General features: G+C 36.2%; 1 protein-coding gene across 2 annotated transcripts in view; it reads right to left on the minus strand.

The window, feature by feature from the left end:
- LOC105469998 (ATR serine/threonine kinase) overlaps positions 1-17598 on the minus strand; it is a 121371-nt gene that overhangs the window by 73356 nt on the left and 30417 nt on the right. For both annotated transcript variants that reach the window (XM_011721684.2, XM_071091057.1), the window contains exons 16-21: positions 16282-16467; positions 11255-11347; positions 9470-9600; positions 6735-6878; positions 3752-3845; positions 2409-2534 (exon numbers count right to left, since the gene is read on the minus strand). In XM_011721684.2, the coding sequence (XP_011719986.1) occupies positions 2409-2534; positions 3752-3845; positions 6735-6878; positions 9470-9600; positions 11255-11347; positions 16282-16467 (774 nt within the window). The remainder of the gene's footprint in view (positions 1-2408; positions 2535-3751; positions 3846-6734; positions 6879-9469; positions 9601-11254; positions 11348-16281; positions 16468-17598) is intronic.

Consider the following 17598-nt stretch of genomic DNA (forward strand, 5'->3'; position numbering starts at 1 on the left):
GCTACTTGGGAAGCTGAGGCAGGAGAATGGCATGAACCCAGGAGGCGGAGCTTGCAGTGAGCCGAGATTGTGCCACTGCACTCTAGCCTGGGTGACAGAGCGAGACTCTGTCTCAAAAAAAAAAAAAAATCATATATTTCATTTATTTAGGTAAGGAGGAAAGTTTATATTTTTGTTCTGGAATTATCACACACACATATATATATATACACTTTTTTTTTTTTTTTTTTTTTAAAGAGTCTCGCTCTGTCACCCAGGCTGGAGTGCAGTGGTGCAATCTCGGCCCACTGCAACCTCTGCCTCCCCGGTTCAAGTGATTCTCCTGCCTCAGCCTCCTGAGCAGCTGGGATTACAGGTGTGCCACCATGCCTGGCTAATTTTTGTATTTTTAGTAGAGACAGGGTTTCACCATGTTGGTCAGGCTGGTCTCAAACTCCTGACCTCGTGATCTGCCTGCCTCGGCCTCCCAACGTGCTGGGATTACCAGTGCTACCGCTCCCAGCCTATCCAATATATCAATACCTTTTATTATGTCTACAGTCCCTTTTTTCCTTATTTGACTTTCTGTAACTAGTTTGCCAGTATAGAATGGTATATTTTGACTCCCAGTTATTGCTTATGCAACAATTACTGAGTTTATCTTACTTACTCCTTACTCTCCCCCTTCTCTCATTTAAAAAAATTTCATTATTTCTACTTTACTAGAATATAACATTTACACATAATTATCCCACTCTTGCCCCATTGTTGTTTTAGTCTTAATATATTTTGTTAAATACATAAACATTAACCATCAGACTTTTTGCCAAAGTCTCCCCAGTTCTCTCTTGACTTAATGAAGCTCATCCTCTAATACATCTCTTAGGAAGGAATCACTTGTGAAAACCATATTACTTCAATTCTTGTAGGTTTAAAACCATGTTCTTATCCATGATACTCTAAAGACAGCTTGACTTTTTCTTGACTCATACTTTATGACATTTTTTGACATTTTTTTAAAATGTTGCTATTTTCTAGGCCCACTCTGTACATTCCTACAGAGAATTCTGATACCAACCTACTTGTTTTGTCCTTGCAAGTAATTTTTTGAAAAAATTTCTTTTGCCAGGAAGCTTTGAAGATTTTTTATTATTAAAGTCTAGGATACATCTCAGAGTTAATTATCCTAGGTCAATTTTCTCCAGGATACAAGTCTTTTCAATATATAGATAAGGTCTTTTTTTCCAGAAAGCTTTCTTGGATTATAATTTTAAATATTAATTCTGTTCTCTTGTTTTGGTTTTATTCTTTAGACACACTAATTATTTGCACGTGAAATCTTTGCCAATCTTCCATTTCAACTACTTTTTCTTTTTACTCCTTTATCTTTTTTACTCCTTTTTAAACCTTTTTCTAATTTTTGTTGTTGTTTATACCTTTATTCAATGCCCCTTGCTAAATGTTTAGTCAAATACATTCTACCCTGTAGTTCTTGTAATTTAATCTTCATTTCAATTTCTTTCCTAAGTTCAATCACCCTTGTTTCATCTTGGTTTTTGTTTATTTCTCTTGTTTTTTAATTTTTTCATTCAACTTTTTTTATATCTGAAAATGCTTAAAATATTCAATTCAAATTATAGTGCTAAGTTCAATTTTCCTCCATGTTGTGGTTGGTTTTGAGGAGGAACTGTCATCAACTCACAGACTTTATTTTCATTTTCTATTTTTGTCTTACAGGAACCTTGCATATATACATTTTTTTTTCTACACATATTGTGCAATTTCTAAACTGGAAAACCCTCCATAATAGCTATATGCAGTAACAGTAAGCATTCTGCAGTGGCTTCAGGATTTCTCTTTCACAAATATCCATGTCAGCATAGTGAAGTGCAGTTTTCTTCATGAATAGCTTTTTTTTTCTTCTTTTTCTGGTAGCAGGGGGAGGATTTGGTTCATCTCTGATTTTGTACATTTCTTTTACTACTGCAGGACCCTTAAAATTCTCCCTCTTACTTTCTTCTTTCTGTTTATGACTAAGTCTCTGAACAGTGCCTTTCCCCTCCTCTTCTTTTACTACTCCCCAGAAACTAATTTTCAGAGACTACAAACCTTGGGCATACTTTCAAGTATCTTCCCTGTAGCCAGCAGTCTGATATACCACATCCTGGACTTATTTTCAGTAATGTTGCACTTAAGAGTATGACTGTCTCTTTCTGTTGGTGATTTTCTCTTTGCTCCATCAATTCTTAGTTCCTATTCTTCATTTTCTTCTTCTTTTATACAGTCTTATCAGAATGTACCTGCTCTCAGCACCATACATAGTGAATTACTTTCACTAAATCACAAACAAAAATGTCATTCTGTCATCTTTTCTTTAAGCCTCCAATCTTTCTTTGTTATACATTTTTAATTATATCATCTTAGCATACCTGATTTTTATACAAGGTTTCCTTCAAGCTTGTAAGAGCATGAATACGAACATCGACATTTTCATGCTGAATGGCCTTCATAGAGAGCTGAAGAGTTGTTTGAAGATCCGTGCTCTCAGAGGTTTCCTATATACAAAGCACAGAGAGATAGACCTTATTTATTTATTTTTTTAATTCTTTTTTTTGAGACGGAGTCTCGCTCTGTCACCCAGGCTGGAGTACAGTTGCCGGATCTCAGCTCACTGCAAGCTCCGCCTCCCGGGTTCACGCCATTCTCCTGCCTTAGCCTCCCCAGTAGCTGGGACTACAGACGCCCGCCACCTCGCCCGGCTAGTTTTTTGTATTTTTTAGTAGAGACGGGGTTTCACCGTGTTAGCCAGGATGGTGTCGATCTCCTGACCTCGTGATCCACCCGTCTCGGCCTCCCAAAGTGCTGGGATTACAGGCTTGAGCCACCGCGCCCGGCCGAGATAGACCTTATTAATCGACTATTTTAACAACCATTTCCAAAGGCCTGAATTCCCTATATAGTTACCATTAAACTATACCAAACCAATTTTTTAAAGTAATAAAATTTCCATTCCTTCCTTTATATAGCGTAAGTCATTTTTAGTAATTCTAAGGGAAAGGGATTTCATTGTAAAATTTTTAGACGTGGAGAAAAATTTTATCCCAACTAAGAAAGAACTTACTTATCTAAAATAAGTACTTCTTGACAGGAAGTATAAGTTTCTCTTAATTTACAGAGGGTTACATAATAGCTTTGAACCAGGTCTACAGATTATGTAAGTAATTCACTTCCTTTCACTACCCAAGGTGACACCCAAGGTCAGATATTCCACTTTCTACCCAGAAGTGCTATGAAATCACCACTAACATCTTCATAATTTTAGAGAGCTAAGATTTAAGATGCTGGAATTATACATTATTCCCCTTCTAAATCTCAGGAATCATTCACATCTGACATTTCTATGTCATGGTTTGTAGCACAACAAAACCAGAATCGTCCCACAGCTTTCCTTTCTTCTCTTAGGACATGCCGCTGTGGTAGCTCTTCTTTTTGGGACAATAAGGACACTTTGGTCTAGGTAGTAAAGGCATAAGAACTGTATTTTTTGCTCTCTGTTCTATCTAATGCTGTTACATCTTTAATCTAAATGCTAAAACTTCCTTCCAAAAGTCATGGATTCATGGTAGCATTATCTACTTACCAGGAATTAGCCATTAGAATAGGACTATATTATCCCTAGATATGATCCTAAAGGATCTTTATTCAATGTATTGGAATTTGGGAACAATTCTGTATTAATGATCTCCTAAACCACAAATTAAAAATTAAATACCTTTCTGTATTCCTGGAGAATGGCTTTTATCTTTTTTAATTCTGGATGATCAGGTAAAAAATATATTTCATGAAGAAAATCTTGCACAGCATCCCTAATAGTCGGAATAAAAAGAATTATTTGCCAAGAATATGAATACTAAAAAAATGTAAAGCAAAAGTTGAAACTAAGGCCAATTTAATTCATAATTAAAAGTGCTAGTTGATTACTGAGCTGCAAAGTATTTTCTAATTATGTCTAAGACGCTCAGCTAAATTATTAGTGGAAAATGACCAAAACTATGAAAATCACTCTATAACAGTGCTAAAATCAACCATGCTTCTCAGCATACAAACCCATATATACAGTCCCTTCCTCTTCAAGCTGGGCTGAGTGTGCGACCTGCTTTAGCAAATAGACGGTGCAGAAGATATGCTGTGCCAGTTTGGGACCTAGGTATTAAAAATGCCTGCAAGTTTCGCCATAAAAAAGGATGAGTTCATGTCCTTTGTAGGGACATGGATGAAGCTGGAAACCATCTTCCTGAGCAAACTATCGCAAGGACAGAAAACCAAACACCGCACAGGTGTTCTCACTCATAGGTGGGAATTGAACAATGAGAACACTTGGACACAGGGTGAGGAACATCACACATGGGGGCCTCTTGTGGGGTGGGGGTGGGGGGAGGGATAGCATTAGGAGATATACCTAATGTAAATGACGAGTTAATGGGTGCAGCACACCAACATGGCACATGTATACATATGTAACAAACCTGCATGTTGTGCACATGTACCCTAGAACTTAAAAAAAAAAAAAAAATGCCCGCAAGTTTCCATTTGTGTGTTCTGGAGAGCCCTGAGTCACTATGTCAGAAGTGTGGCCACTAACATGGACAGACCACGGTACAGAGAGAGAGACTCTGAGACTACACAGAATGAGAGAGAGGCCCAGCCCAGTCCACCTGCCAGCTGAATGTGGCCACACCAGGGACCACTTGTAAGACCAGTAGAACTGACCAGCTTAGCACAGTCCAGATTGCAAAATTATAAAATGCTCATTGTTTTAAGATACTAGGTTTGGGAGTGATTTGGAGTGTAGCAATAGACAGCCAAAGACTACCCCAATACACAAATTATCATGAAGAATTATAAAAAAATATATATATAAAAGTAATCCTTATCAGGGCTATAATTTTTAATTTCCTTCTAAGATAATAAATGCTCTAATATTTCTGGGTCCAAATATAAGTGTTTCTAAATTCTAGTCTTCGTTAACTCATGCAATAAATATATATTAAATAACTACTATGTGCTATTACATGCTAAGCACTCTGCTAGTCACTGGGGATGGAACAATAAACAAAGCCAAAGTAGTGCCTTCATTCAGCAAGCTTAAGGTCTTCTATCTTGCAATGTCATGATCATAACTCACTGCAGCCTCAAACTTCTGGGCACAAGAAATCTTCCTGCCTCAGCCTGCAGTAGCTAGGATTACATGCTTTTTTTTTTTTTTTTTTTGACAGAGTCTGGCTCCGTCGCCCAGGCTGGAGTGCAGTAGCGTGAGCTTGGTCACTGCAAGCTCTGCCTCCCGGATTCACACCATTCTCCTACCTCAGCCTCCAAAGCAGCTGGGACTACAGGCGCCTGCCACCACACGTGGCTAATTTCTTGTATTTTTAGTAGAGACAGAGTTTCACCATGTCAGCCAGGATGATCTCGATCTCCTGACCTCGTGATCCGCCTGCCTCAGCCTCCCGAAGGGTCTTTTTTTTTTTTTAATGTTTCTGTATTTTTTGTAGACGTGGGGTTCTCACTATGTTGCCCAGGCTCCTGGCCTCAAGCAATGCTCCTGCCTTGTCTTCCCAAAGTGTTGGTATTGTTGGCATGAGCCACCATGCCTGGTTGGGATTTTTCTTATGATTATGAAAAAGGTAGAGAAATGACACTTCTGTAATAAACAGCAAAGATATGACTATGTACAAAACAAATTTTAAAGGTACTTGAAAAGTAGTCCCAAAATCTAACTTAGTGATTTTGTTGTTTTATCATGCACAAAATATCAAAAACAAAAGTATTTTAATTAAATAAAAACACATTAACTTTTCCTTCTTCTATGACTTCTCCCTAATTAGATAGTTACTGCAACTGACTAAAGGGACCAGCAATAGCTTATGGGTGAGTAGGTAAATAAGGAGTACTTCAAACCCAACTTTTCACAAGCAAAGGAATGATTATATACAACGTTAAGTAAAATCACAGGAAAAAAATTAAATATATAGAAAGACATCCCCGTCTACAAAGCAGCCTGAATCAAAAATACAAATGGGAAAGAATGATGTATGTTCTGTCAACAGTAGTCCACATTGGCTATAGCCTAATGCCTGTTTTGAAAAATTATGGGGGAAGATAGTAAGAAATAGTCTGTGGCCAGATTTTTAGAAAGCCTTCAATATCAGGCTAAGTAATTTGGAATTTGTCAATTAGGAAATGGAGAATCTCAGAATGCCTTTGTATGCCGGAATGACACCAATAAAGAGATATTTTTAAAACACAGTTCTAGTAACATCAAGAAAAGTGATAAAAGCTTAAAGGAAGAGAGGCTAGTTCAAAGCTTAATGCAATGAAGTAATAAAGATTTCAACTAAGGTAAGCTGCAGGAAGTAGGTATTTCGCCTAACCTTTCTCATGCTATTCAACTATCTGCCTTTTGACTGTGAAAACAAAGGTAAATTAGGTTTCACACTTACAGAATTAATGAAAAATAATTTTTAACTGCTGACCTATTAATTAGTGAGTTTTAGAAATAATTATAATAGAAGCAATGCCACAACTGAAATAGCATCATGTCAATATGTAATTACATGCCAATTACTTTTGTTACTGATGAACCCTGAAATTCAAAAAAGTGACAGTTCCACATTACCATTGGTAATTTTAATACCTTGAGACATAAAAATACAGTTTAAAAAGTTATTATTTTACTTTAATTTCAGTTACAATACCTGTTTTCAATTATGAGGTAGTGAAAGATAGCTGCAGTTTCTTTAGGCTGGATGTGTATAAGAGGTAACAAAGCTACTATTACATGACTGAGAAGGGAGCCCAGACAAGCATGATCCAGGCAACGAACAAAGCAGTCCCAAGCTCTATGTGAAAAAACAAATAGAAATGAAGTCCAATTAGTTTTATTATTTGTAAAGCTCTATCAATTAGTTATTAATTGAAGACACACGATATATACAAACAATAGATTAAAAGGCAGCTTTAAAGCAAAGATCAGTGCTATATATTCAAATAAAGTGATATCCAAATTATATGAAGTCAAAAAAGCAAGGGGAAAAACAGTGTTTGGGGCAGAATTAATACAAAAAAAAAAAGTATGTGTGTGCATTTGCTTATTCTTTTACAAAGAGTGGATACACAAAAATTAATAAAAATAGATATCTGTAGAGGTCAAAACTGGAATCTAGATTTCTGACTATAATTTGTTACACAGATTTGAATTTGGGACTATGCAAATGTTTTATATAATTTTTAAATTAAATAAAATAGAGGGGAAAAGCAACCCTTAAAAATTTTAAACAAACTGAAACAAGTGAACATAACTAAATATTAAGTTGGTAGCACATGCACACAGAAAATAATTACTTCACATGATTTTAAAACATATTCTGACTATACATCTCTAACAGGATATATTTTATTGACAAAAAGAGCCTCCAAGAAGCTTAAACTGCACTCAGCAGTCTTACTGTTTGTAGTAATATTGAAATTGTCACTTTAAAGACATATATATGTATACAGAAAGAAAAATTACATAAATGTATAATATAAGTCATTAGGAACAAAGACAGAATAACCGGAAAGAAATATAATGTAAAACAAGAGTTAAGTCAAAACTATGTGATCTTTATTGTATTGGAAATATACATATATATATATATACATATAAACTCAAAATCTTTTTCTCTTTATAAAAATTTTCTAGTAGCTATATTCACTTAAGACTTAGAAGCAATGACAGTAGGCCCAATGAGTGCCTATACTGGGAATTAATCTGGGCTCAAAGGAACCCGAGCTAGGGTTCCTTGAAGAAATCGCTAATTTTAAGTCAGGGGCAGGAAATGTTCAAGATGAGCCCGGGTCATCTTGTCATGCCCAAAAGCAGAAAATCTATAAGAGATTAATGGAGGTCATATCAAAACTCATAGATGCCAACTTGAAAGGATTTCTACTTGCTTAAGATGGGACAATTTCAGCAATAAAAAAGGCTAGTGATTTTAATGGATAAAAATCAAACTTATAAAAATCTATGTAATCAAAATGATATTATAAAAGAAGAAAAACTTCACTGGAGGTTGCTACAGCACAAACCTATATTCCTAAATTGATTAACTAAAAGGAAATATTCAAGTAATTATGAACTGCTTTTCCTACATGAACTACAGTTGTTTTGTTTTTAAAGACAAGGTCCTGCTATGTTGCCCAAGCTAGACTCAAACTCAAGTGATCCTTCTGCCTCACCTTCCTAAGCAGCTGGGACTACAGATATGTACAATCATGCCCGGCTAGGCAAATCTTATGAGGAATTTTTAGAATAATCCCACCTAGTAAATATAGAAGGAATAATAAAATTAGAAAATCACTATTTTATCAACTGTAATGAAATAATGGACTTAGGCAATGATCATTAATTAAATGCTAAAATCATCAGATGAAAGATTAATGAGGAATTTTATAATAAAGGGATTCAGGTTGATAAAACCTACTGTCTAATCTTACCACTACTAAAAGTGGACAACTAGATGTTATTATGTGGCTCATACTGTGCCACAAGGGAAGCACAAAGCCTCACCTATGAGGCATGTTATAATAATAAATTGAACCTAAATCTAATCCAGCATCTATATCTAGGTGCCCATTTATAGAAAAAACAGGGATGAAAGAAAAGATAGAGGGAAAAGTTAAATTAGCTATTCGTCAAATCCCACATCCTAAAATCTTAACAGCCTAAAATAAGTAAAATGTGTGGGTAGGGAATTTAAGGGATGAGGTTGTTTACAAGAGGCACTTAAGGAGCCAGGCAACCAAATACATGTACGTAAACTTCATTTATGTCTAACTCAAGAAACAATGATACATACAAACATCTCTGGGAAATGGCATCTACAACATGATATACAATATCTTTGGGAAAAACACCTTTGAGACAACTGGAGGAAATGTGAATAAGGACTGAGTTTTAGATTAGATATTTCTATTAATCCTGCTAAGTATAACAATTCATGAAGGTTATTTTTTAGATGCCCTCATCCATTAGATACATCTAAAGTATTTACAAGTACAATGATGTGATTCTTGGATCTTCTGTAATATACCCCAACTAACAATCAAAAAGGTAGAAGCGGATTAGAAAAAACTAGCAATGTTGATAACTGCCAAGGTTGGGAAACAGGTATTGAGGTTCATTGATAACTCTTCTATTTCCCAGTATGTTAAAAGACTTTCATGGTAAAATGTTTTAAAAGAAGTAAATATGTTCTGTTTTCAATACAAATAGTCTTTCTATTTGTATTGAAATAGACTATTGAAATAGACTATTTCAATACAAATAGTCTTTATTTATTACTTGAACCCAATTTCCTTCAAAGAGATAAGAATTCAAGTTAGTGCTACTGGAAAATGCAAAAAAAAAAAAAAATAATAATAATAATAATTAACTCAGGCAGTCATTTACCTGCAACACAATTCAGGAAAATCATCCTTGAATCGAAGGCCAGTTCTCAGTGTGGTCATCATCTTCACCCTCACAGAACTGACATGTTTGGGTCCCATTAACTTCATCAAAGACATCAAACTGTTCAAGGCCTATAGAGTTAAGTAGCACTTCAGAGTAAAGCTTACAAACATGCTGCCAGAAGCAGATGAGCCCTAAGGACAAGTGCTTCCCATCCAATATCAGGGGCCATCTATTCTCAGATAACACAAAAGATCGAATCAATGTTGGCCAGTTTGTTTCGTCCAATTGCTTATGTCTTATGTGGGAATTATAAATGTGAAAAATACAAGTTGAGTTCTTTTTTGTTTTGTTTTTTCCCTTGAAGGTGATTTGTTATTTTGGCCCAATATTTGTCTAGAATGGTAAAATTTCTAATGTATTAAAGGTATAATGCATATTGTTTAATTTCTTTCATATCTATCCCAAACTGCCATATGCGTACATAAAACAAGCTGAATTAAAATCATTTTAATTTGAGACCATATAAAAATTTTTGAAGTAAATGGAATACTTCATAGTGATCAATAGTTAAGGAAATTTTTGTCCTAATGATATTAAATTCAAGATGTCCTGAATTTAGCAAATAATTAATGATATACTCAGAAAATGAAACACATGAAAAACACAGAACCAGACCTGTTACCAGCAGCTCCAGTTTATAATGAAGGGGTAAAGAAACTCTCTGGTTGACTTTATATGCCAAAACATGCAAGCTCTTTATGGTTTACAAGACAAACTCTAGTTTTCTTAGATTCAAGGTGATTCTCTCACTTAGGATAGCAATTGGAGAAATAACAAGAAAGCAGCCATGTAGATAGAATAGTAGTTGGTTGGGGGATTAAATTTACTAGTTGACACCAAAAGAACAGGCATTGGTTGCTGAAATTTGCAGACTTTAATATGGTATCATATGTCTTTCTTGACTCCTTAAGATTATTAAAAAAAAAAGAGGAAGGGAGTAGTATACACTGAAAGAAAAGCTTCCATTCATAGGTGTTTTTTGTTTGTTTGTTTGTTTTTATTGTAATCTTACGGACTGCAGAGGTGGAAAGCAACAGAAAGGGAAATTCTATCAATATCTAAAATTTTACTCCAATCTTTAGGACAAAAATTTCCAATGGTGGCCAACTATTGCAGCAGTCATAATGAAACTTCATTGTGGCACAAGCATTTAAACATAAAGTTGCTTTACATTATAATAACCTAAGATTTCTGGTGTTCAAAAACACTATGGGCCATGACCCACACTAGATCAATCTAAACCAAGGAGACTCAATGATGCAACTTTTGTTTGAGTTTTCAGTGATTGCTAGTCTCTTTCTTCAAATGCTGGACTAGATGTTGTGATGACGTGAGCTTGAAGCCATTGAGGTCATTACCTGGCTCTTAAGTACAGAGCCAATCCAGGTGAATCTGAGCCAAAAGACTGACTCTGAGAACTTTTTTGAGTCCAAAATCAAGTTATGCCCAAAGCTACATTATCCTTACGCTTTTAGTAACACAGCCACAAATTCCTTTTAGTCACTTTGGGTTGGGTGTTCTATCCCTCCTAAACTAAAGAAATGAAACGAATACAATTCCAATTTTTAAGATTCCCAAAAAGCTTATGTAAGTTCTTCAGCAATAGAGAATGTCATGTTTGATTATTTCTCATCTTTCAACGTTTGTAGCTAGATGCAGAATTTATCTATATTCTATATGAATTCTATCTTAGCACTTTGGAACTCAACTATCACCACTTACCATTTTCTTATCTTCAATGCCAACACTAGAGCTCAGTAACTGCATGTTAAAAAAAGCCAAAATGCCCAACAATTTGGGTTGTAAATAATCAGCCTAAGAAATAAAAACAGATAATATGTAAGCTTTATACAGATTGAATTTCTTAAGTTGACATTTTAATTATTTAATTAATGTCATTTATATTTTACTTAACTAGATTAGCATATTGGAAATAAAGACTTGGTGAATTAAGTTTCTCCAAAAACATGTATCTTCACACGTAGTATTTAAAGAAACTAATGAAATGATTTATAGTCACCTTGAAAAAATATGATTAAACGTATAGTACAAGGAGAAAATGGTAAGTTTTTTAATCATGGAGTGAGCTGGGGTGGGATCCTCAGGATCTGATTCATTTCAGGATGTGGAGTGGAGAGGAAAAGAAGAAAGAAAAGAATAGAGAAAGGAAAGGGACTGTCCTTATTCTATGACATTTAGAGCTAAGGTAGAAAAGTACGATTAAGGAAAGGGTATCCCACCAGAAAAATGATCTGACATAGGGGATAATATCCCCAGAAGTAATAGGGGAAAAGAGGCACAAGACTATGGGCATCAAAAGCTGCAGGCTAGATATCATCATCCATGACACTTTAGGTTTCCTGAAGTAAACAGAATTCCTTTCTTAGTTCCTTCCTTCCTTCCTTCTTTCCTTCCTTTCCTTCCTTCTTCCCTCCCTTCCTCCCTCTCTCCCTCCCTCCCTCCCTCCGTCCGTCCCTTCCTTCCTCCCCTCTTCCCTTCCTTCCTCCCTCCTTCCCTTCCTCCCTCCTTCTCTTCCATTCCTCCTTCATTTGCTTCCTTCCTCTCTCTTTCTTCTTTCTTCCTCTTTTTCTTAAACAGGGTTCTTTCCTTCATTCCTTCCTTTCTCCCTCCCTCCTTCTTTTTTTTTCTTTCCTCCTTTTTCTTTTTTCTTAGAGTTCCTTCCTTCCTTCCTACTTCTTTCTTTCCTCCTTTGTCTTTTTTTTTTCTCTTCTCTTCTTTTCTTCCTCTCTTGATCTCCCTCTCTCGCGACAGGGTCTCGGTCACCTAGGCTGAAGCGCGTGGCACAATCACAACTCACTGCAGCCTCAACCTCCTAGACTCAACCAATCCTCCCAGCTCAGCCTCCTGAGTCCCTGTAACTACAGGCATGCACCACCATGCCCAGCTAATTTTTTGCATTTTTTGTAGAGATGGGGTTTCGCCATGTTGCCCAGGCTGGTCTCAAACTCCTGGGCTCAAGCCATCCTCCTGCTTTGGCCTCCCAGAGTGCTGGGATTACAGGCATAAGCCACTGCTCAGCTGAGTTAATACTTTCTTAAGAGACGGTCCTGGAGGAGTGGGCATGGGCTTTAAGTCAGCCAAATCTAGGTTTGAATCTTAATTTTGACACTTCCTAATGTGCGATCATCTATAAGTTACTTAATTCTTCCAAGTCTGTAAAATGTGAACAATAAAACCACCTACTGCATAGAGCTGTTGTAAAGGCTAAATAAGATACTATTTATTGGCCAGGTGCGGTGGCTCACCCCTATAATACTAGCAATTTGGGAGGCTGAGGCAAGTGGATTACATGAGCTCAGGAGTTTGAGATCAGCCTGGGTAACATGGCGTTTCTACAAAAAAATTAGCCAGACATGGTGGCACACACCTGTGGTCCCAGCTACTCAGGAGGCTGAGGTGGGAAGATCGCTTAAGCGCCAGAGGCAGAGGTTGCAGTGAGCTGAGATTGTGCCACTGCAGTCCAGCCTGGATGACAGAGCAAAACCCTGCTTCCAAAAAAAAAAAGATATCATTCACTAAGGACTTAGTATATGGTTAAGTATTAAATCAATTTGTTCATATTATTACAAACTGAGAATGTGACCACTCTGTAAAGAATATTCTTCTGTTTCATGTCTTTATGTACAGACAGAAGAAAGGAGCCAAAAAAAAAAAAAAAAAAAGAGCTGGGAATGAGTAGCAACTAAAGCATTTTGAACTCTATAAGAAAGTTGCACTGCTTGATGTTGAGGCATCTGATTTAGGTATCTTCAGGTTCCATGCATTACCAAGAAAAGGGTAGGAGGGTGTGTGCTATCATATAATAGAGAGGAGTGAGGTATCCTACAAGTCTCTCCAGATTAGATGTCAGGATAAATCTTTATCTTGCCTAGCACCGGAAATCATCTGGTGTTTAATGCCTAAAATTGCATTTTGTTCTGCAAACTTCTGATTTAGATTGAGAGTCAACTTTGGCATAGTAAGCCACAATTCACTAATTGTATGGTTCCAGCCTATATTGCTTAAATAAAAAGCAGATAAGGATCACATAATCTATGTTAACATTCCAATATTAAACTTCTTGCACTCAAACAATTATTTACTTTATCTATCTACCAATATATTATCTATCACCAAATACTTATTACATATGCCTAGAATCCTGTGCTGGGTACAGGTGTACAAGATAAGCAGTCATTCTCTCTCATTAGCTTACATGGTAGACTAGTATGAACGGAAGACACTAAATAAGTAAGTATGTAAACAAAGTTGTGATAATGCTATAAGAAAATAAACACGATCCTGTGATAGACAAGAAATGTGGTAAGGGAGTTGAGACAGGGTATTTGGGAAACTCTTGAAATCTAAAGAATGAGAAAGATCCAGGATATTATTCCAAGTAGACAGACCATCCTAGGTCTCGAAGCAGGAAAAACTTTGGCATGTTTAAGAAACACAAAGGAAACCATGTTGAAATACAGGGAGAAAGGAAGAAATGGGTTGTACCATGTGAGAGTAGAAAGGTAGGCAGATCATGTATGGCCTTACAGATTTTATTTTATGTTAAAGGCAATGAAAATCATAGAAGGAATTTAATCAGGGGAATGATATGAGTTTGTAAAAAGAGCACTCCAAAGGCTGTATAAATAATTAATTGTAGAGAGGGAAGAATGAAAGGACAGAATCATTAGGAGGCGTTCACAGTTGTCCCAAGAAAGATGATGGTTATTTGTGTAAGGGTGGTGGTGGCAGAAATGAAAAAGATATATTTTGGAAAGACTTGATAGCATTTGCCCATTGTTTGATTATAAAAGGATAAAGGAAATGGAAGGCTCACAAATGCTTCTCAGGTTTTGACTCATGCAACTAGGTAGATGGTACCATTACTGAGATGGGAAAGAATGGGAGAAAAACAGGTTAGAAAGGGAAAATAAAGATGTCTAATGAACATATTATATTTGGAATTGTTTGAGATGCCTATAAGACATGAGAGTAGAGATGATGAAAAGGTGAATATCTGTTTGCCATCCTCGCTCATCCTCAGGTCTATTCTTTGCCACCTTCTGCCCTTCTCCGTACCTGGGACACTGACCAGACCGCATTACTTAGGATCCCTTGCCCTCTGGCTTTCCACTGAATTCAGTCAGCAGGAAATACCACTAGAACAGAGGGTAGGAGGACAGAGTATGGTTTTCATATTTCCTGCTCTGTGGTTTGAGGTAGTTCTGGCAGTGGCTACATTCCTCTACAATGAGAGGACTCCCCTCAAGGTTCTGGCTCTCAATCAGGTTCTAGTAACACTACTTCTTCCCCTTTCCCAGAACTAAGTGGGGGGATTAAGTTTTCTGCTGTTTATAGTACCTGGGTTCCTTAACATTCCTTGCTGGTTCCCTTAACCTTGCCACGTCACTAAAAGTAGCCCCTTTGTTAAACTATTTCTGTGTAAATGTTTGTGTGTATGCCATCTGTATCCTCCCAGAAACTAACCTATATAAACCAAGCTCAGGGGCAGTCTGGACTGAAATTTCAACTAAAAATTCCCAAAATATAACTCATATTAAAGAAAAAGATCAAAGAAGATCATTAAAGGAGAGAATGATGACTGAAGAAAAACAGCCAGTTACATAGTCCTGAGTTATTCTAACATTTAGAGGATAAAGTAGATAGTTTACAGGGGAAAAGCCAGTAAAGAAGCCTAAACATGAGTGAACGGTGAAGCAAAAAAGAAAAATCAAGACAATGTGGTATCACAGATGCCACGTAGGAAAGGATGGCCAATTGTATTGAATGATACTGAAAGGTTGAATAAGATAGGACAGAGAAGTGACTATGAGATTTAATAGCCAAGAAGACTGTTGGTGATCCTGAAAAAACGAATTTCATAGAATAGTGAGAAAAGAGCCAGACTAGAATGGGAAATGAGAAACCAGAGATAAAAATCTCTCTTAATGAACTGATGCCTAGCATTCCATTATTGGAACGGCAAGCTTGTGGAAGTTATTTATATCCTACTGCTCAAGGTCATCACCAAGGTCTGATTTTTCACAAAAAAAAAATTTGCAACCTCTGGCATAAATGGGTTAAAATATTTTGCCAATAGTCCTTTAAGTCTCTTACAGGAATGAAGGCAGTTGAAAGAAAAAATAATAATTCAATTCTGAGGATTTATATATTTTTTTAAGATAAACAGTAAAGTGATTTCAAATACAAATTTATGGTAGAGAAAGATTTAAAATAGAGAACGTATTTCCTAACTTCCCTTCTATCCAACAATGGATTAAACTACAGTTAGAATTGAAAAGTTTCATTTGTTGAGCTAAGGAAAGAGTAGTTGGAGGGGCAGGGTGAGAGGAGAGCTACAAACATATTCTAATATACACGTAATTTAAAAGTAGTAAAGAAAAATAAACTTCAACATTTTTATTCCGTGAAAAAATAAAATCTACTCAAAACACTTAAAAGTCTACATTTTCCAACGCTAATATATGTTGTTAATAGCCTAAATATGTAAATATGTAAACAAAGTTGTGATAATTCTGTAAGAAAATAAACATGATCTTGTGTTCATGATCTTGTGCATGTGACCATGCAATTTCAATCAACCTTTTCAAAATAAAAATACCAACTTAAAATTTAAACAAATTGCTAGCAGCCAGAAAATGATCAAAAATACGGTTTCTTCAATTTCATAATCAAGCTGCAAAGGGAAGAAAAACAAACAAGAAAACCTCATAGAACATATTCCTTACCATCAGTTCAGGTGATATGATATCTCTTGGGCCCTGATACGGATCATCACTGGATGCAAATGAGGCAAGTATTGACAAACCATTGAAAACCTGTTGATAGTGTTCTCCAATACGCAGCAATAATTCATTATGCAATCCTTGGAAATCTTGTCTCAACAGGCTCCCCAGTTCAATTTCTGTTTCATTCTAACCCAAAGACATGTTTTAAAAAAAGGTTTTTTCTTCATACTAACATCCTGGAAATAAGTATACTGATTTTAACATGCTATTAGTACATCAGGAGCTCTAGACCAGATGACAGGATTTACTAATGGTATTAAGAAAAGGCATTGGAAAAGATTCTAATCTTATTCTATCCTGGTAGGTCTCCCATGGATTATATTTAATGAAGTGAAGTGATCCAACTTTATATAGAAATAAAATATTAAAAAGCAAGTCCTAGTTTTCTCTAAGGTCTTATAATATCATCAACTCATTACTGGGGACACATAACCCTGGCAGGAAATGTAGTATAGTGGCTTATAGCAGTCTTTCTGTTCAGATTGTTTTAGTTTAAATTCTAGCTGTCATTTATCAGATATGCTGACTTGGATAAGTTACCTAATCTAACCTCTCTCTGCCTTAGTTCCTTATCCATGAAACAAAACCAAAAATAGTACCTTTGGCTGGGTGCGTTGGTTCACACCTGTAATTCCAGCACTTTGGGAGGCCAAGGCAGGTGGATCACCTGTGGCCAGGAGTTGGAGATCAGCCTGGCCAACATGGCAAAACCCCACCTCTACTAAAAATACAAAAATTAGCTAGGCCTGGTGGCAGACAACTGTAATCCCAGCTACTCAGGAGGCTGAGGCAGGAGAATCGCTTGAACCCAGGAGGTGGAGGTTGCAGTGAGCTGAGATCGCGCCACTGCACTCTAGCCTGGGCAACAGAGCAAAACTCCATCACAAAATAAATAAATAAAATATGAATAGGACCTTTATCTCATTGGGTAATTGTGAGGATTACATGAAATGATCCATATCAATTGTTTAGCTCAATTTCTGACATGTAGTAAATACTCCATAAACACTTATTATTATCATTCTATCTCTGCAATATACAGTTGTATTATACTTTATCAAGATGAATAAATATATTTGATATTCACTAACTCTCATGTGGAAAGAGATGTGCTGTTGGCATATACTATGAAACAAATGAAGTAAATTAACATCAGAGAAAACAGTAACGTTATATGCATATTTCTCATAGTTTTCCTGTTCCCATGTAGTTTTATTCCTGAGAGATATTTTGTTAATATGACACCAAAAAAAACAG

Source organism: Macaca nemestrina, chromosome 2 (assembly GCF_043159975.1).
Source record: "Macaca nemestrina isolate mMacNem1 chromosome 2, mMacNem.hap1, whole genome shotgun sequence".
NCBI classification, from domain to species: Eukaryota; Metazoa; Chordata; class Mammalia; order Primates; family Cercopithecidae; genus Macaca; species Macaca nemestrina.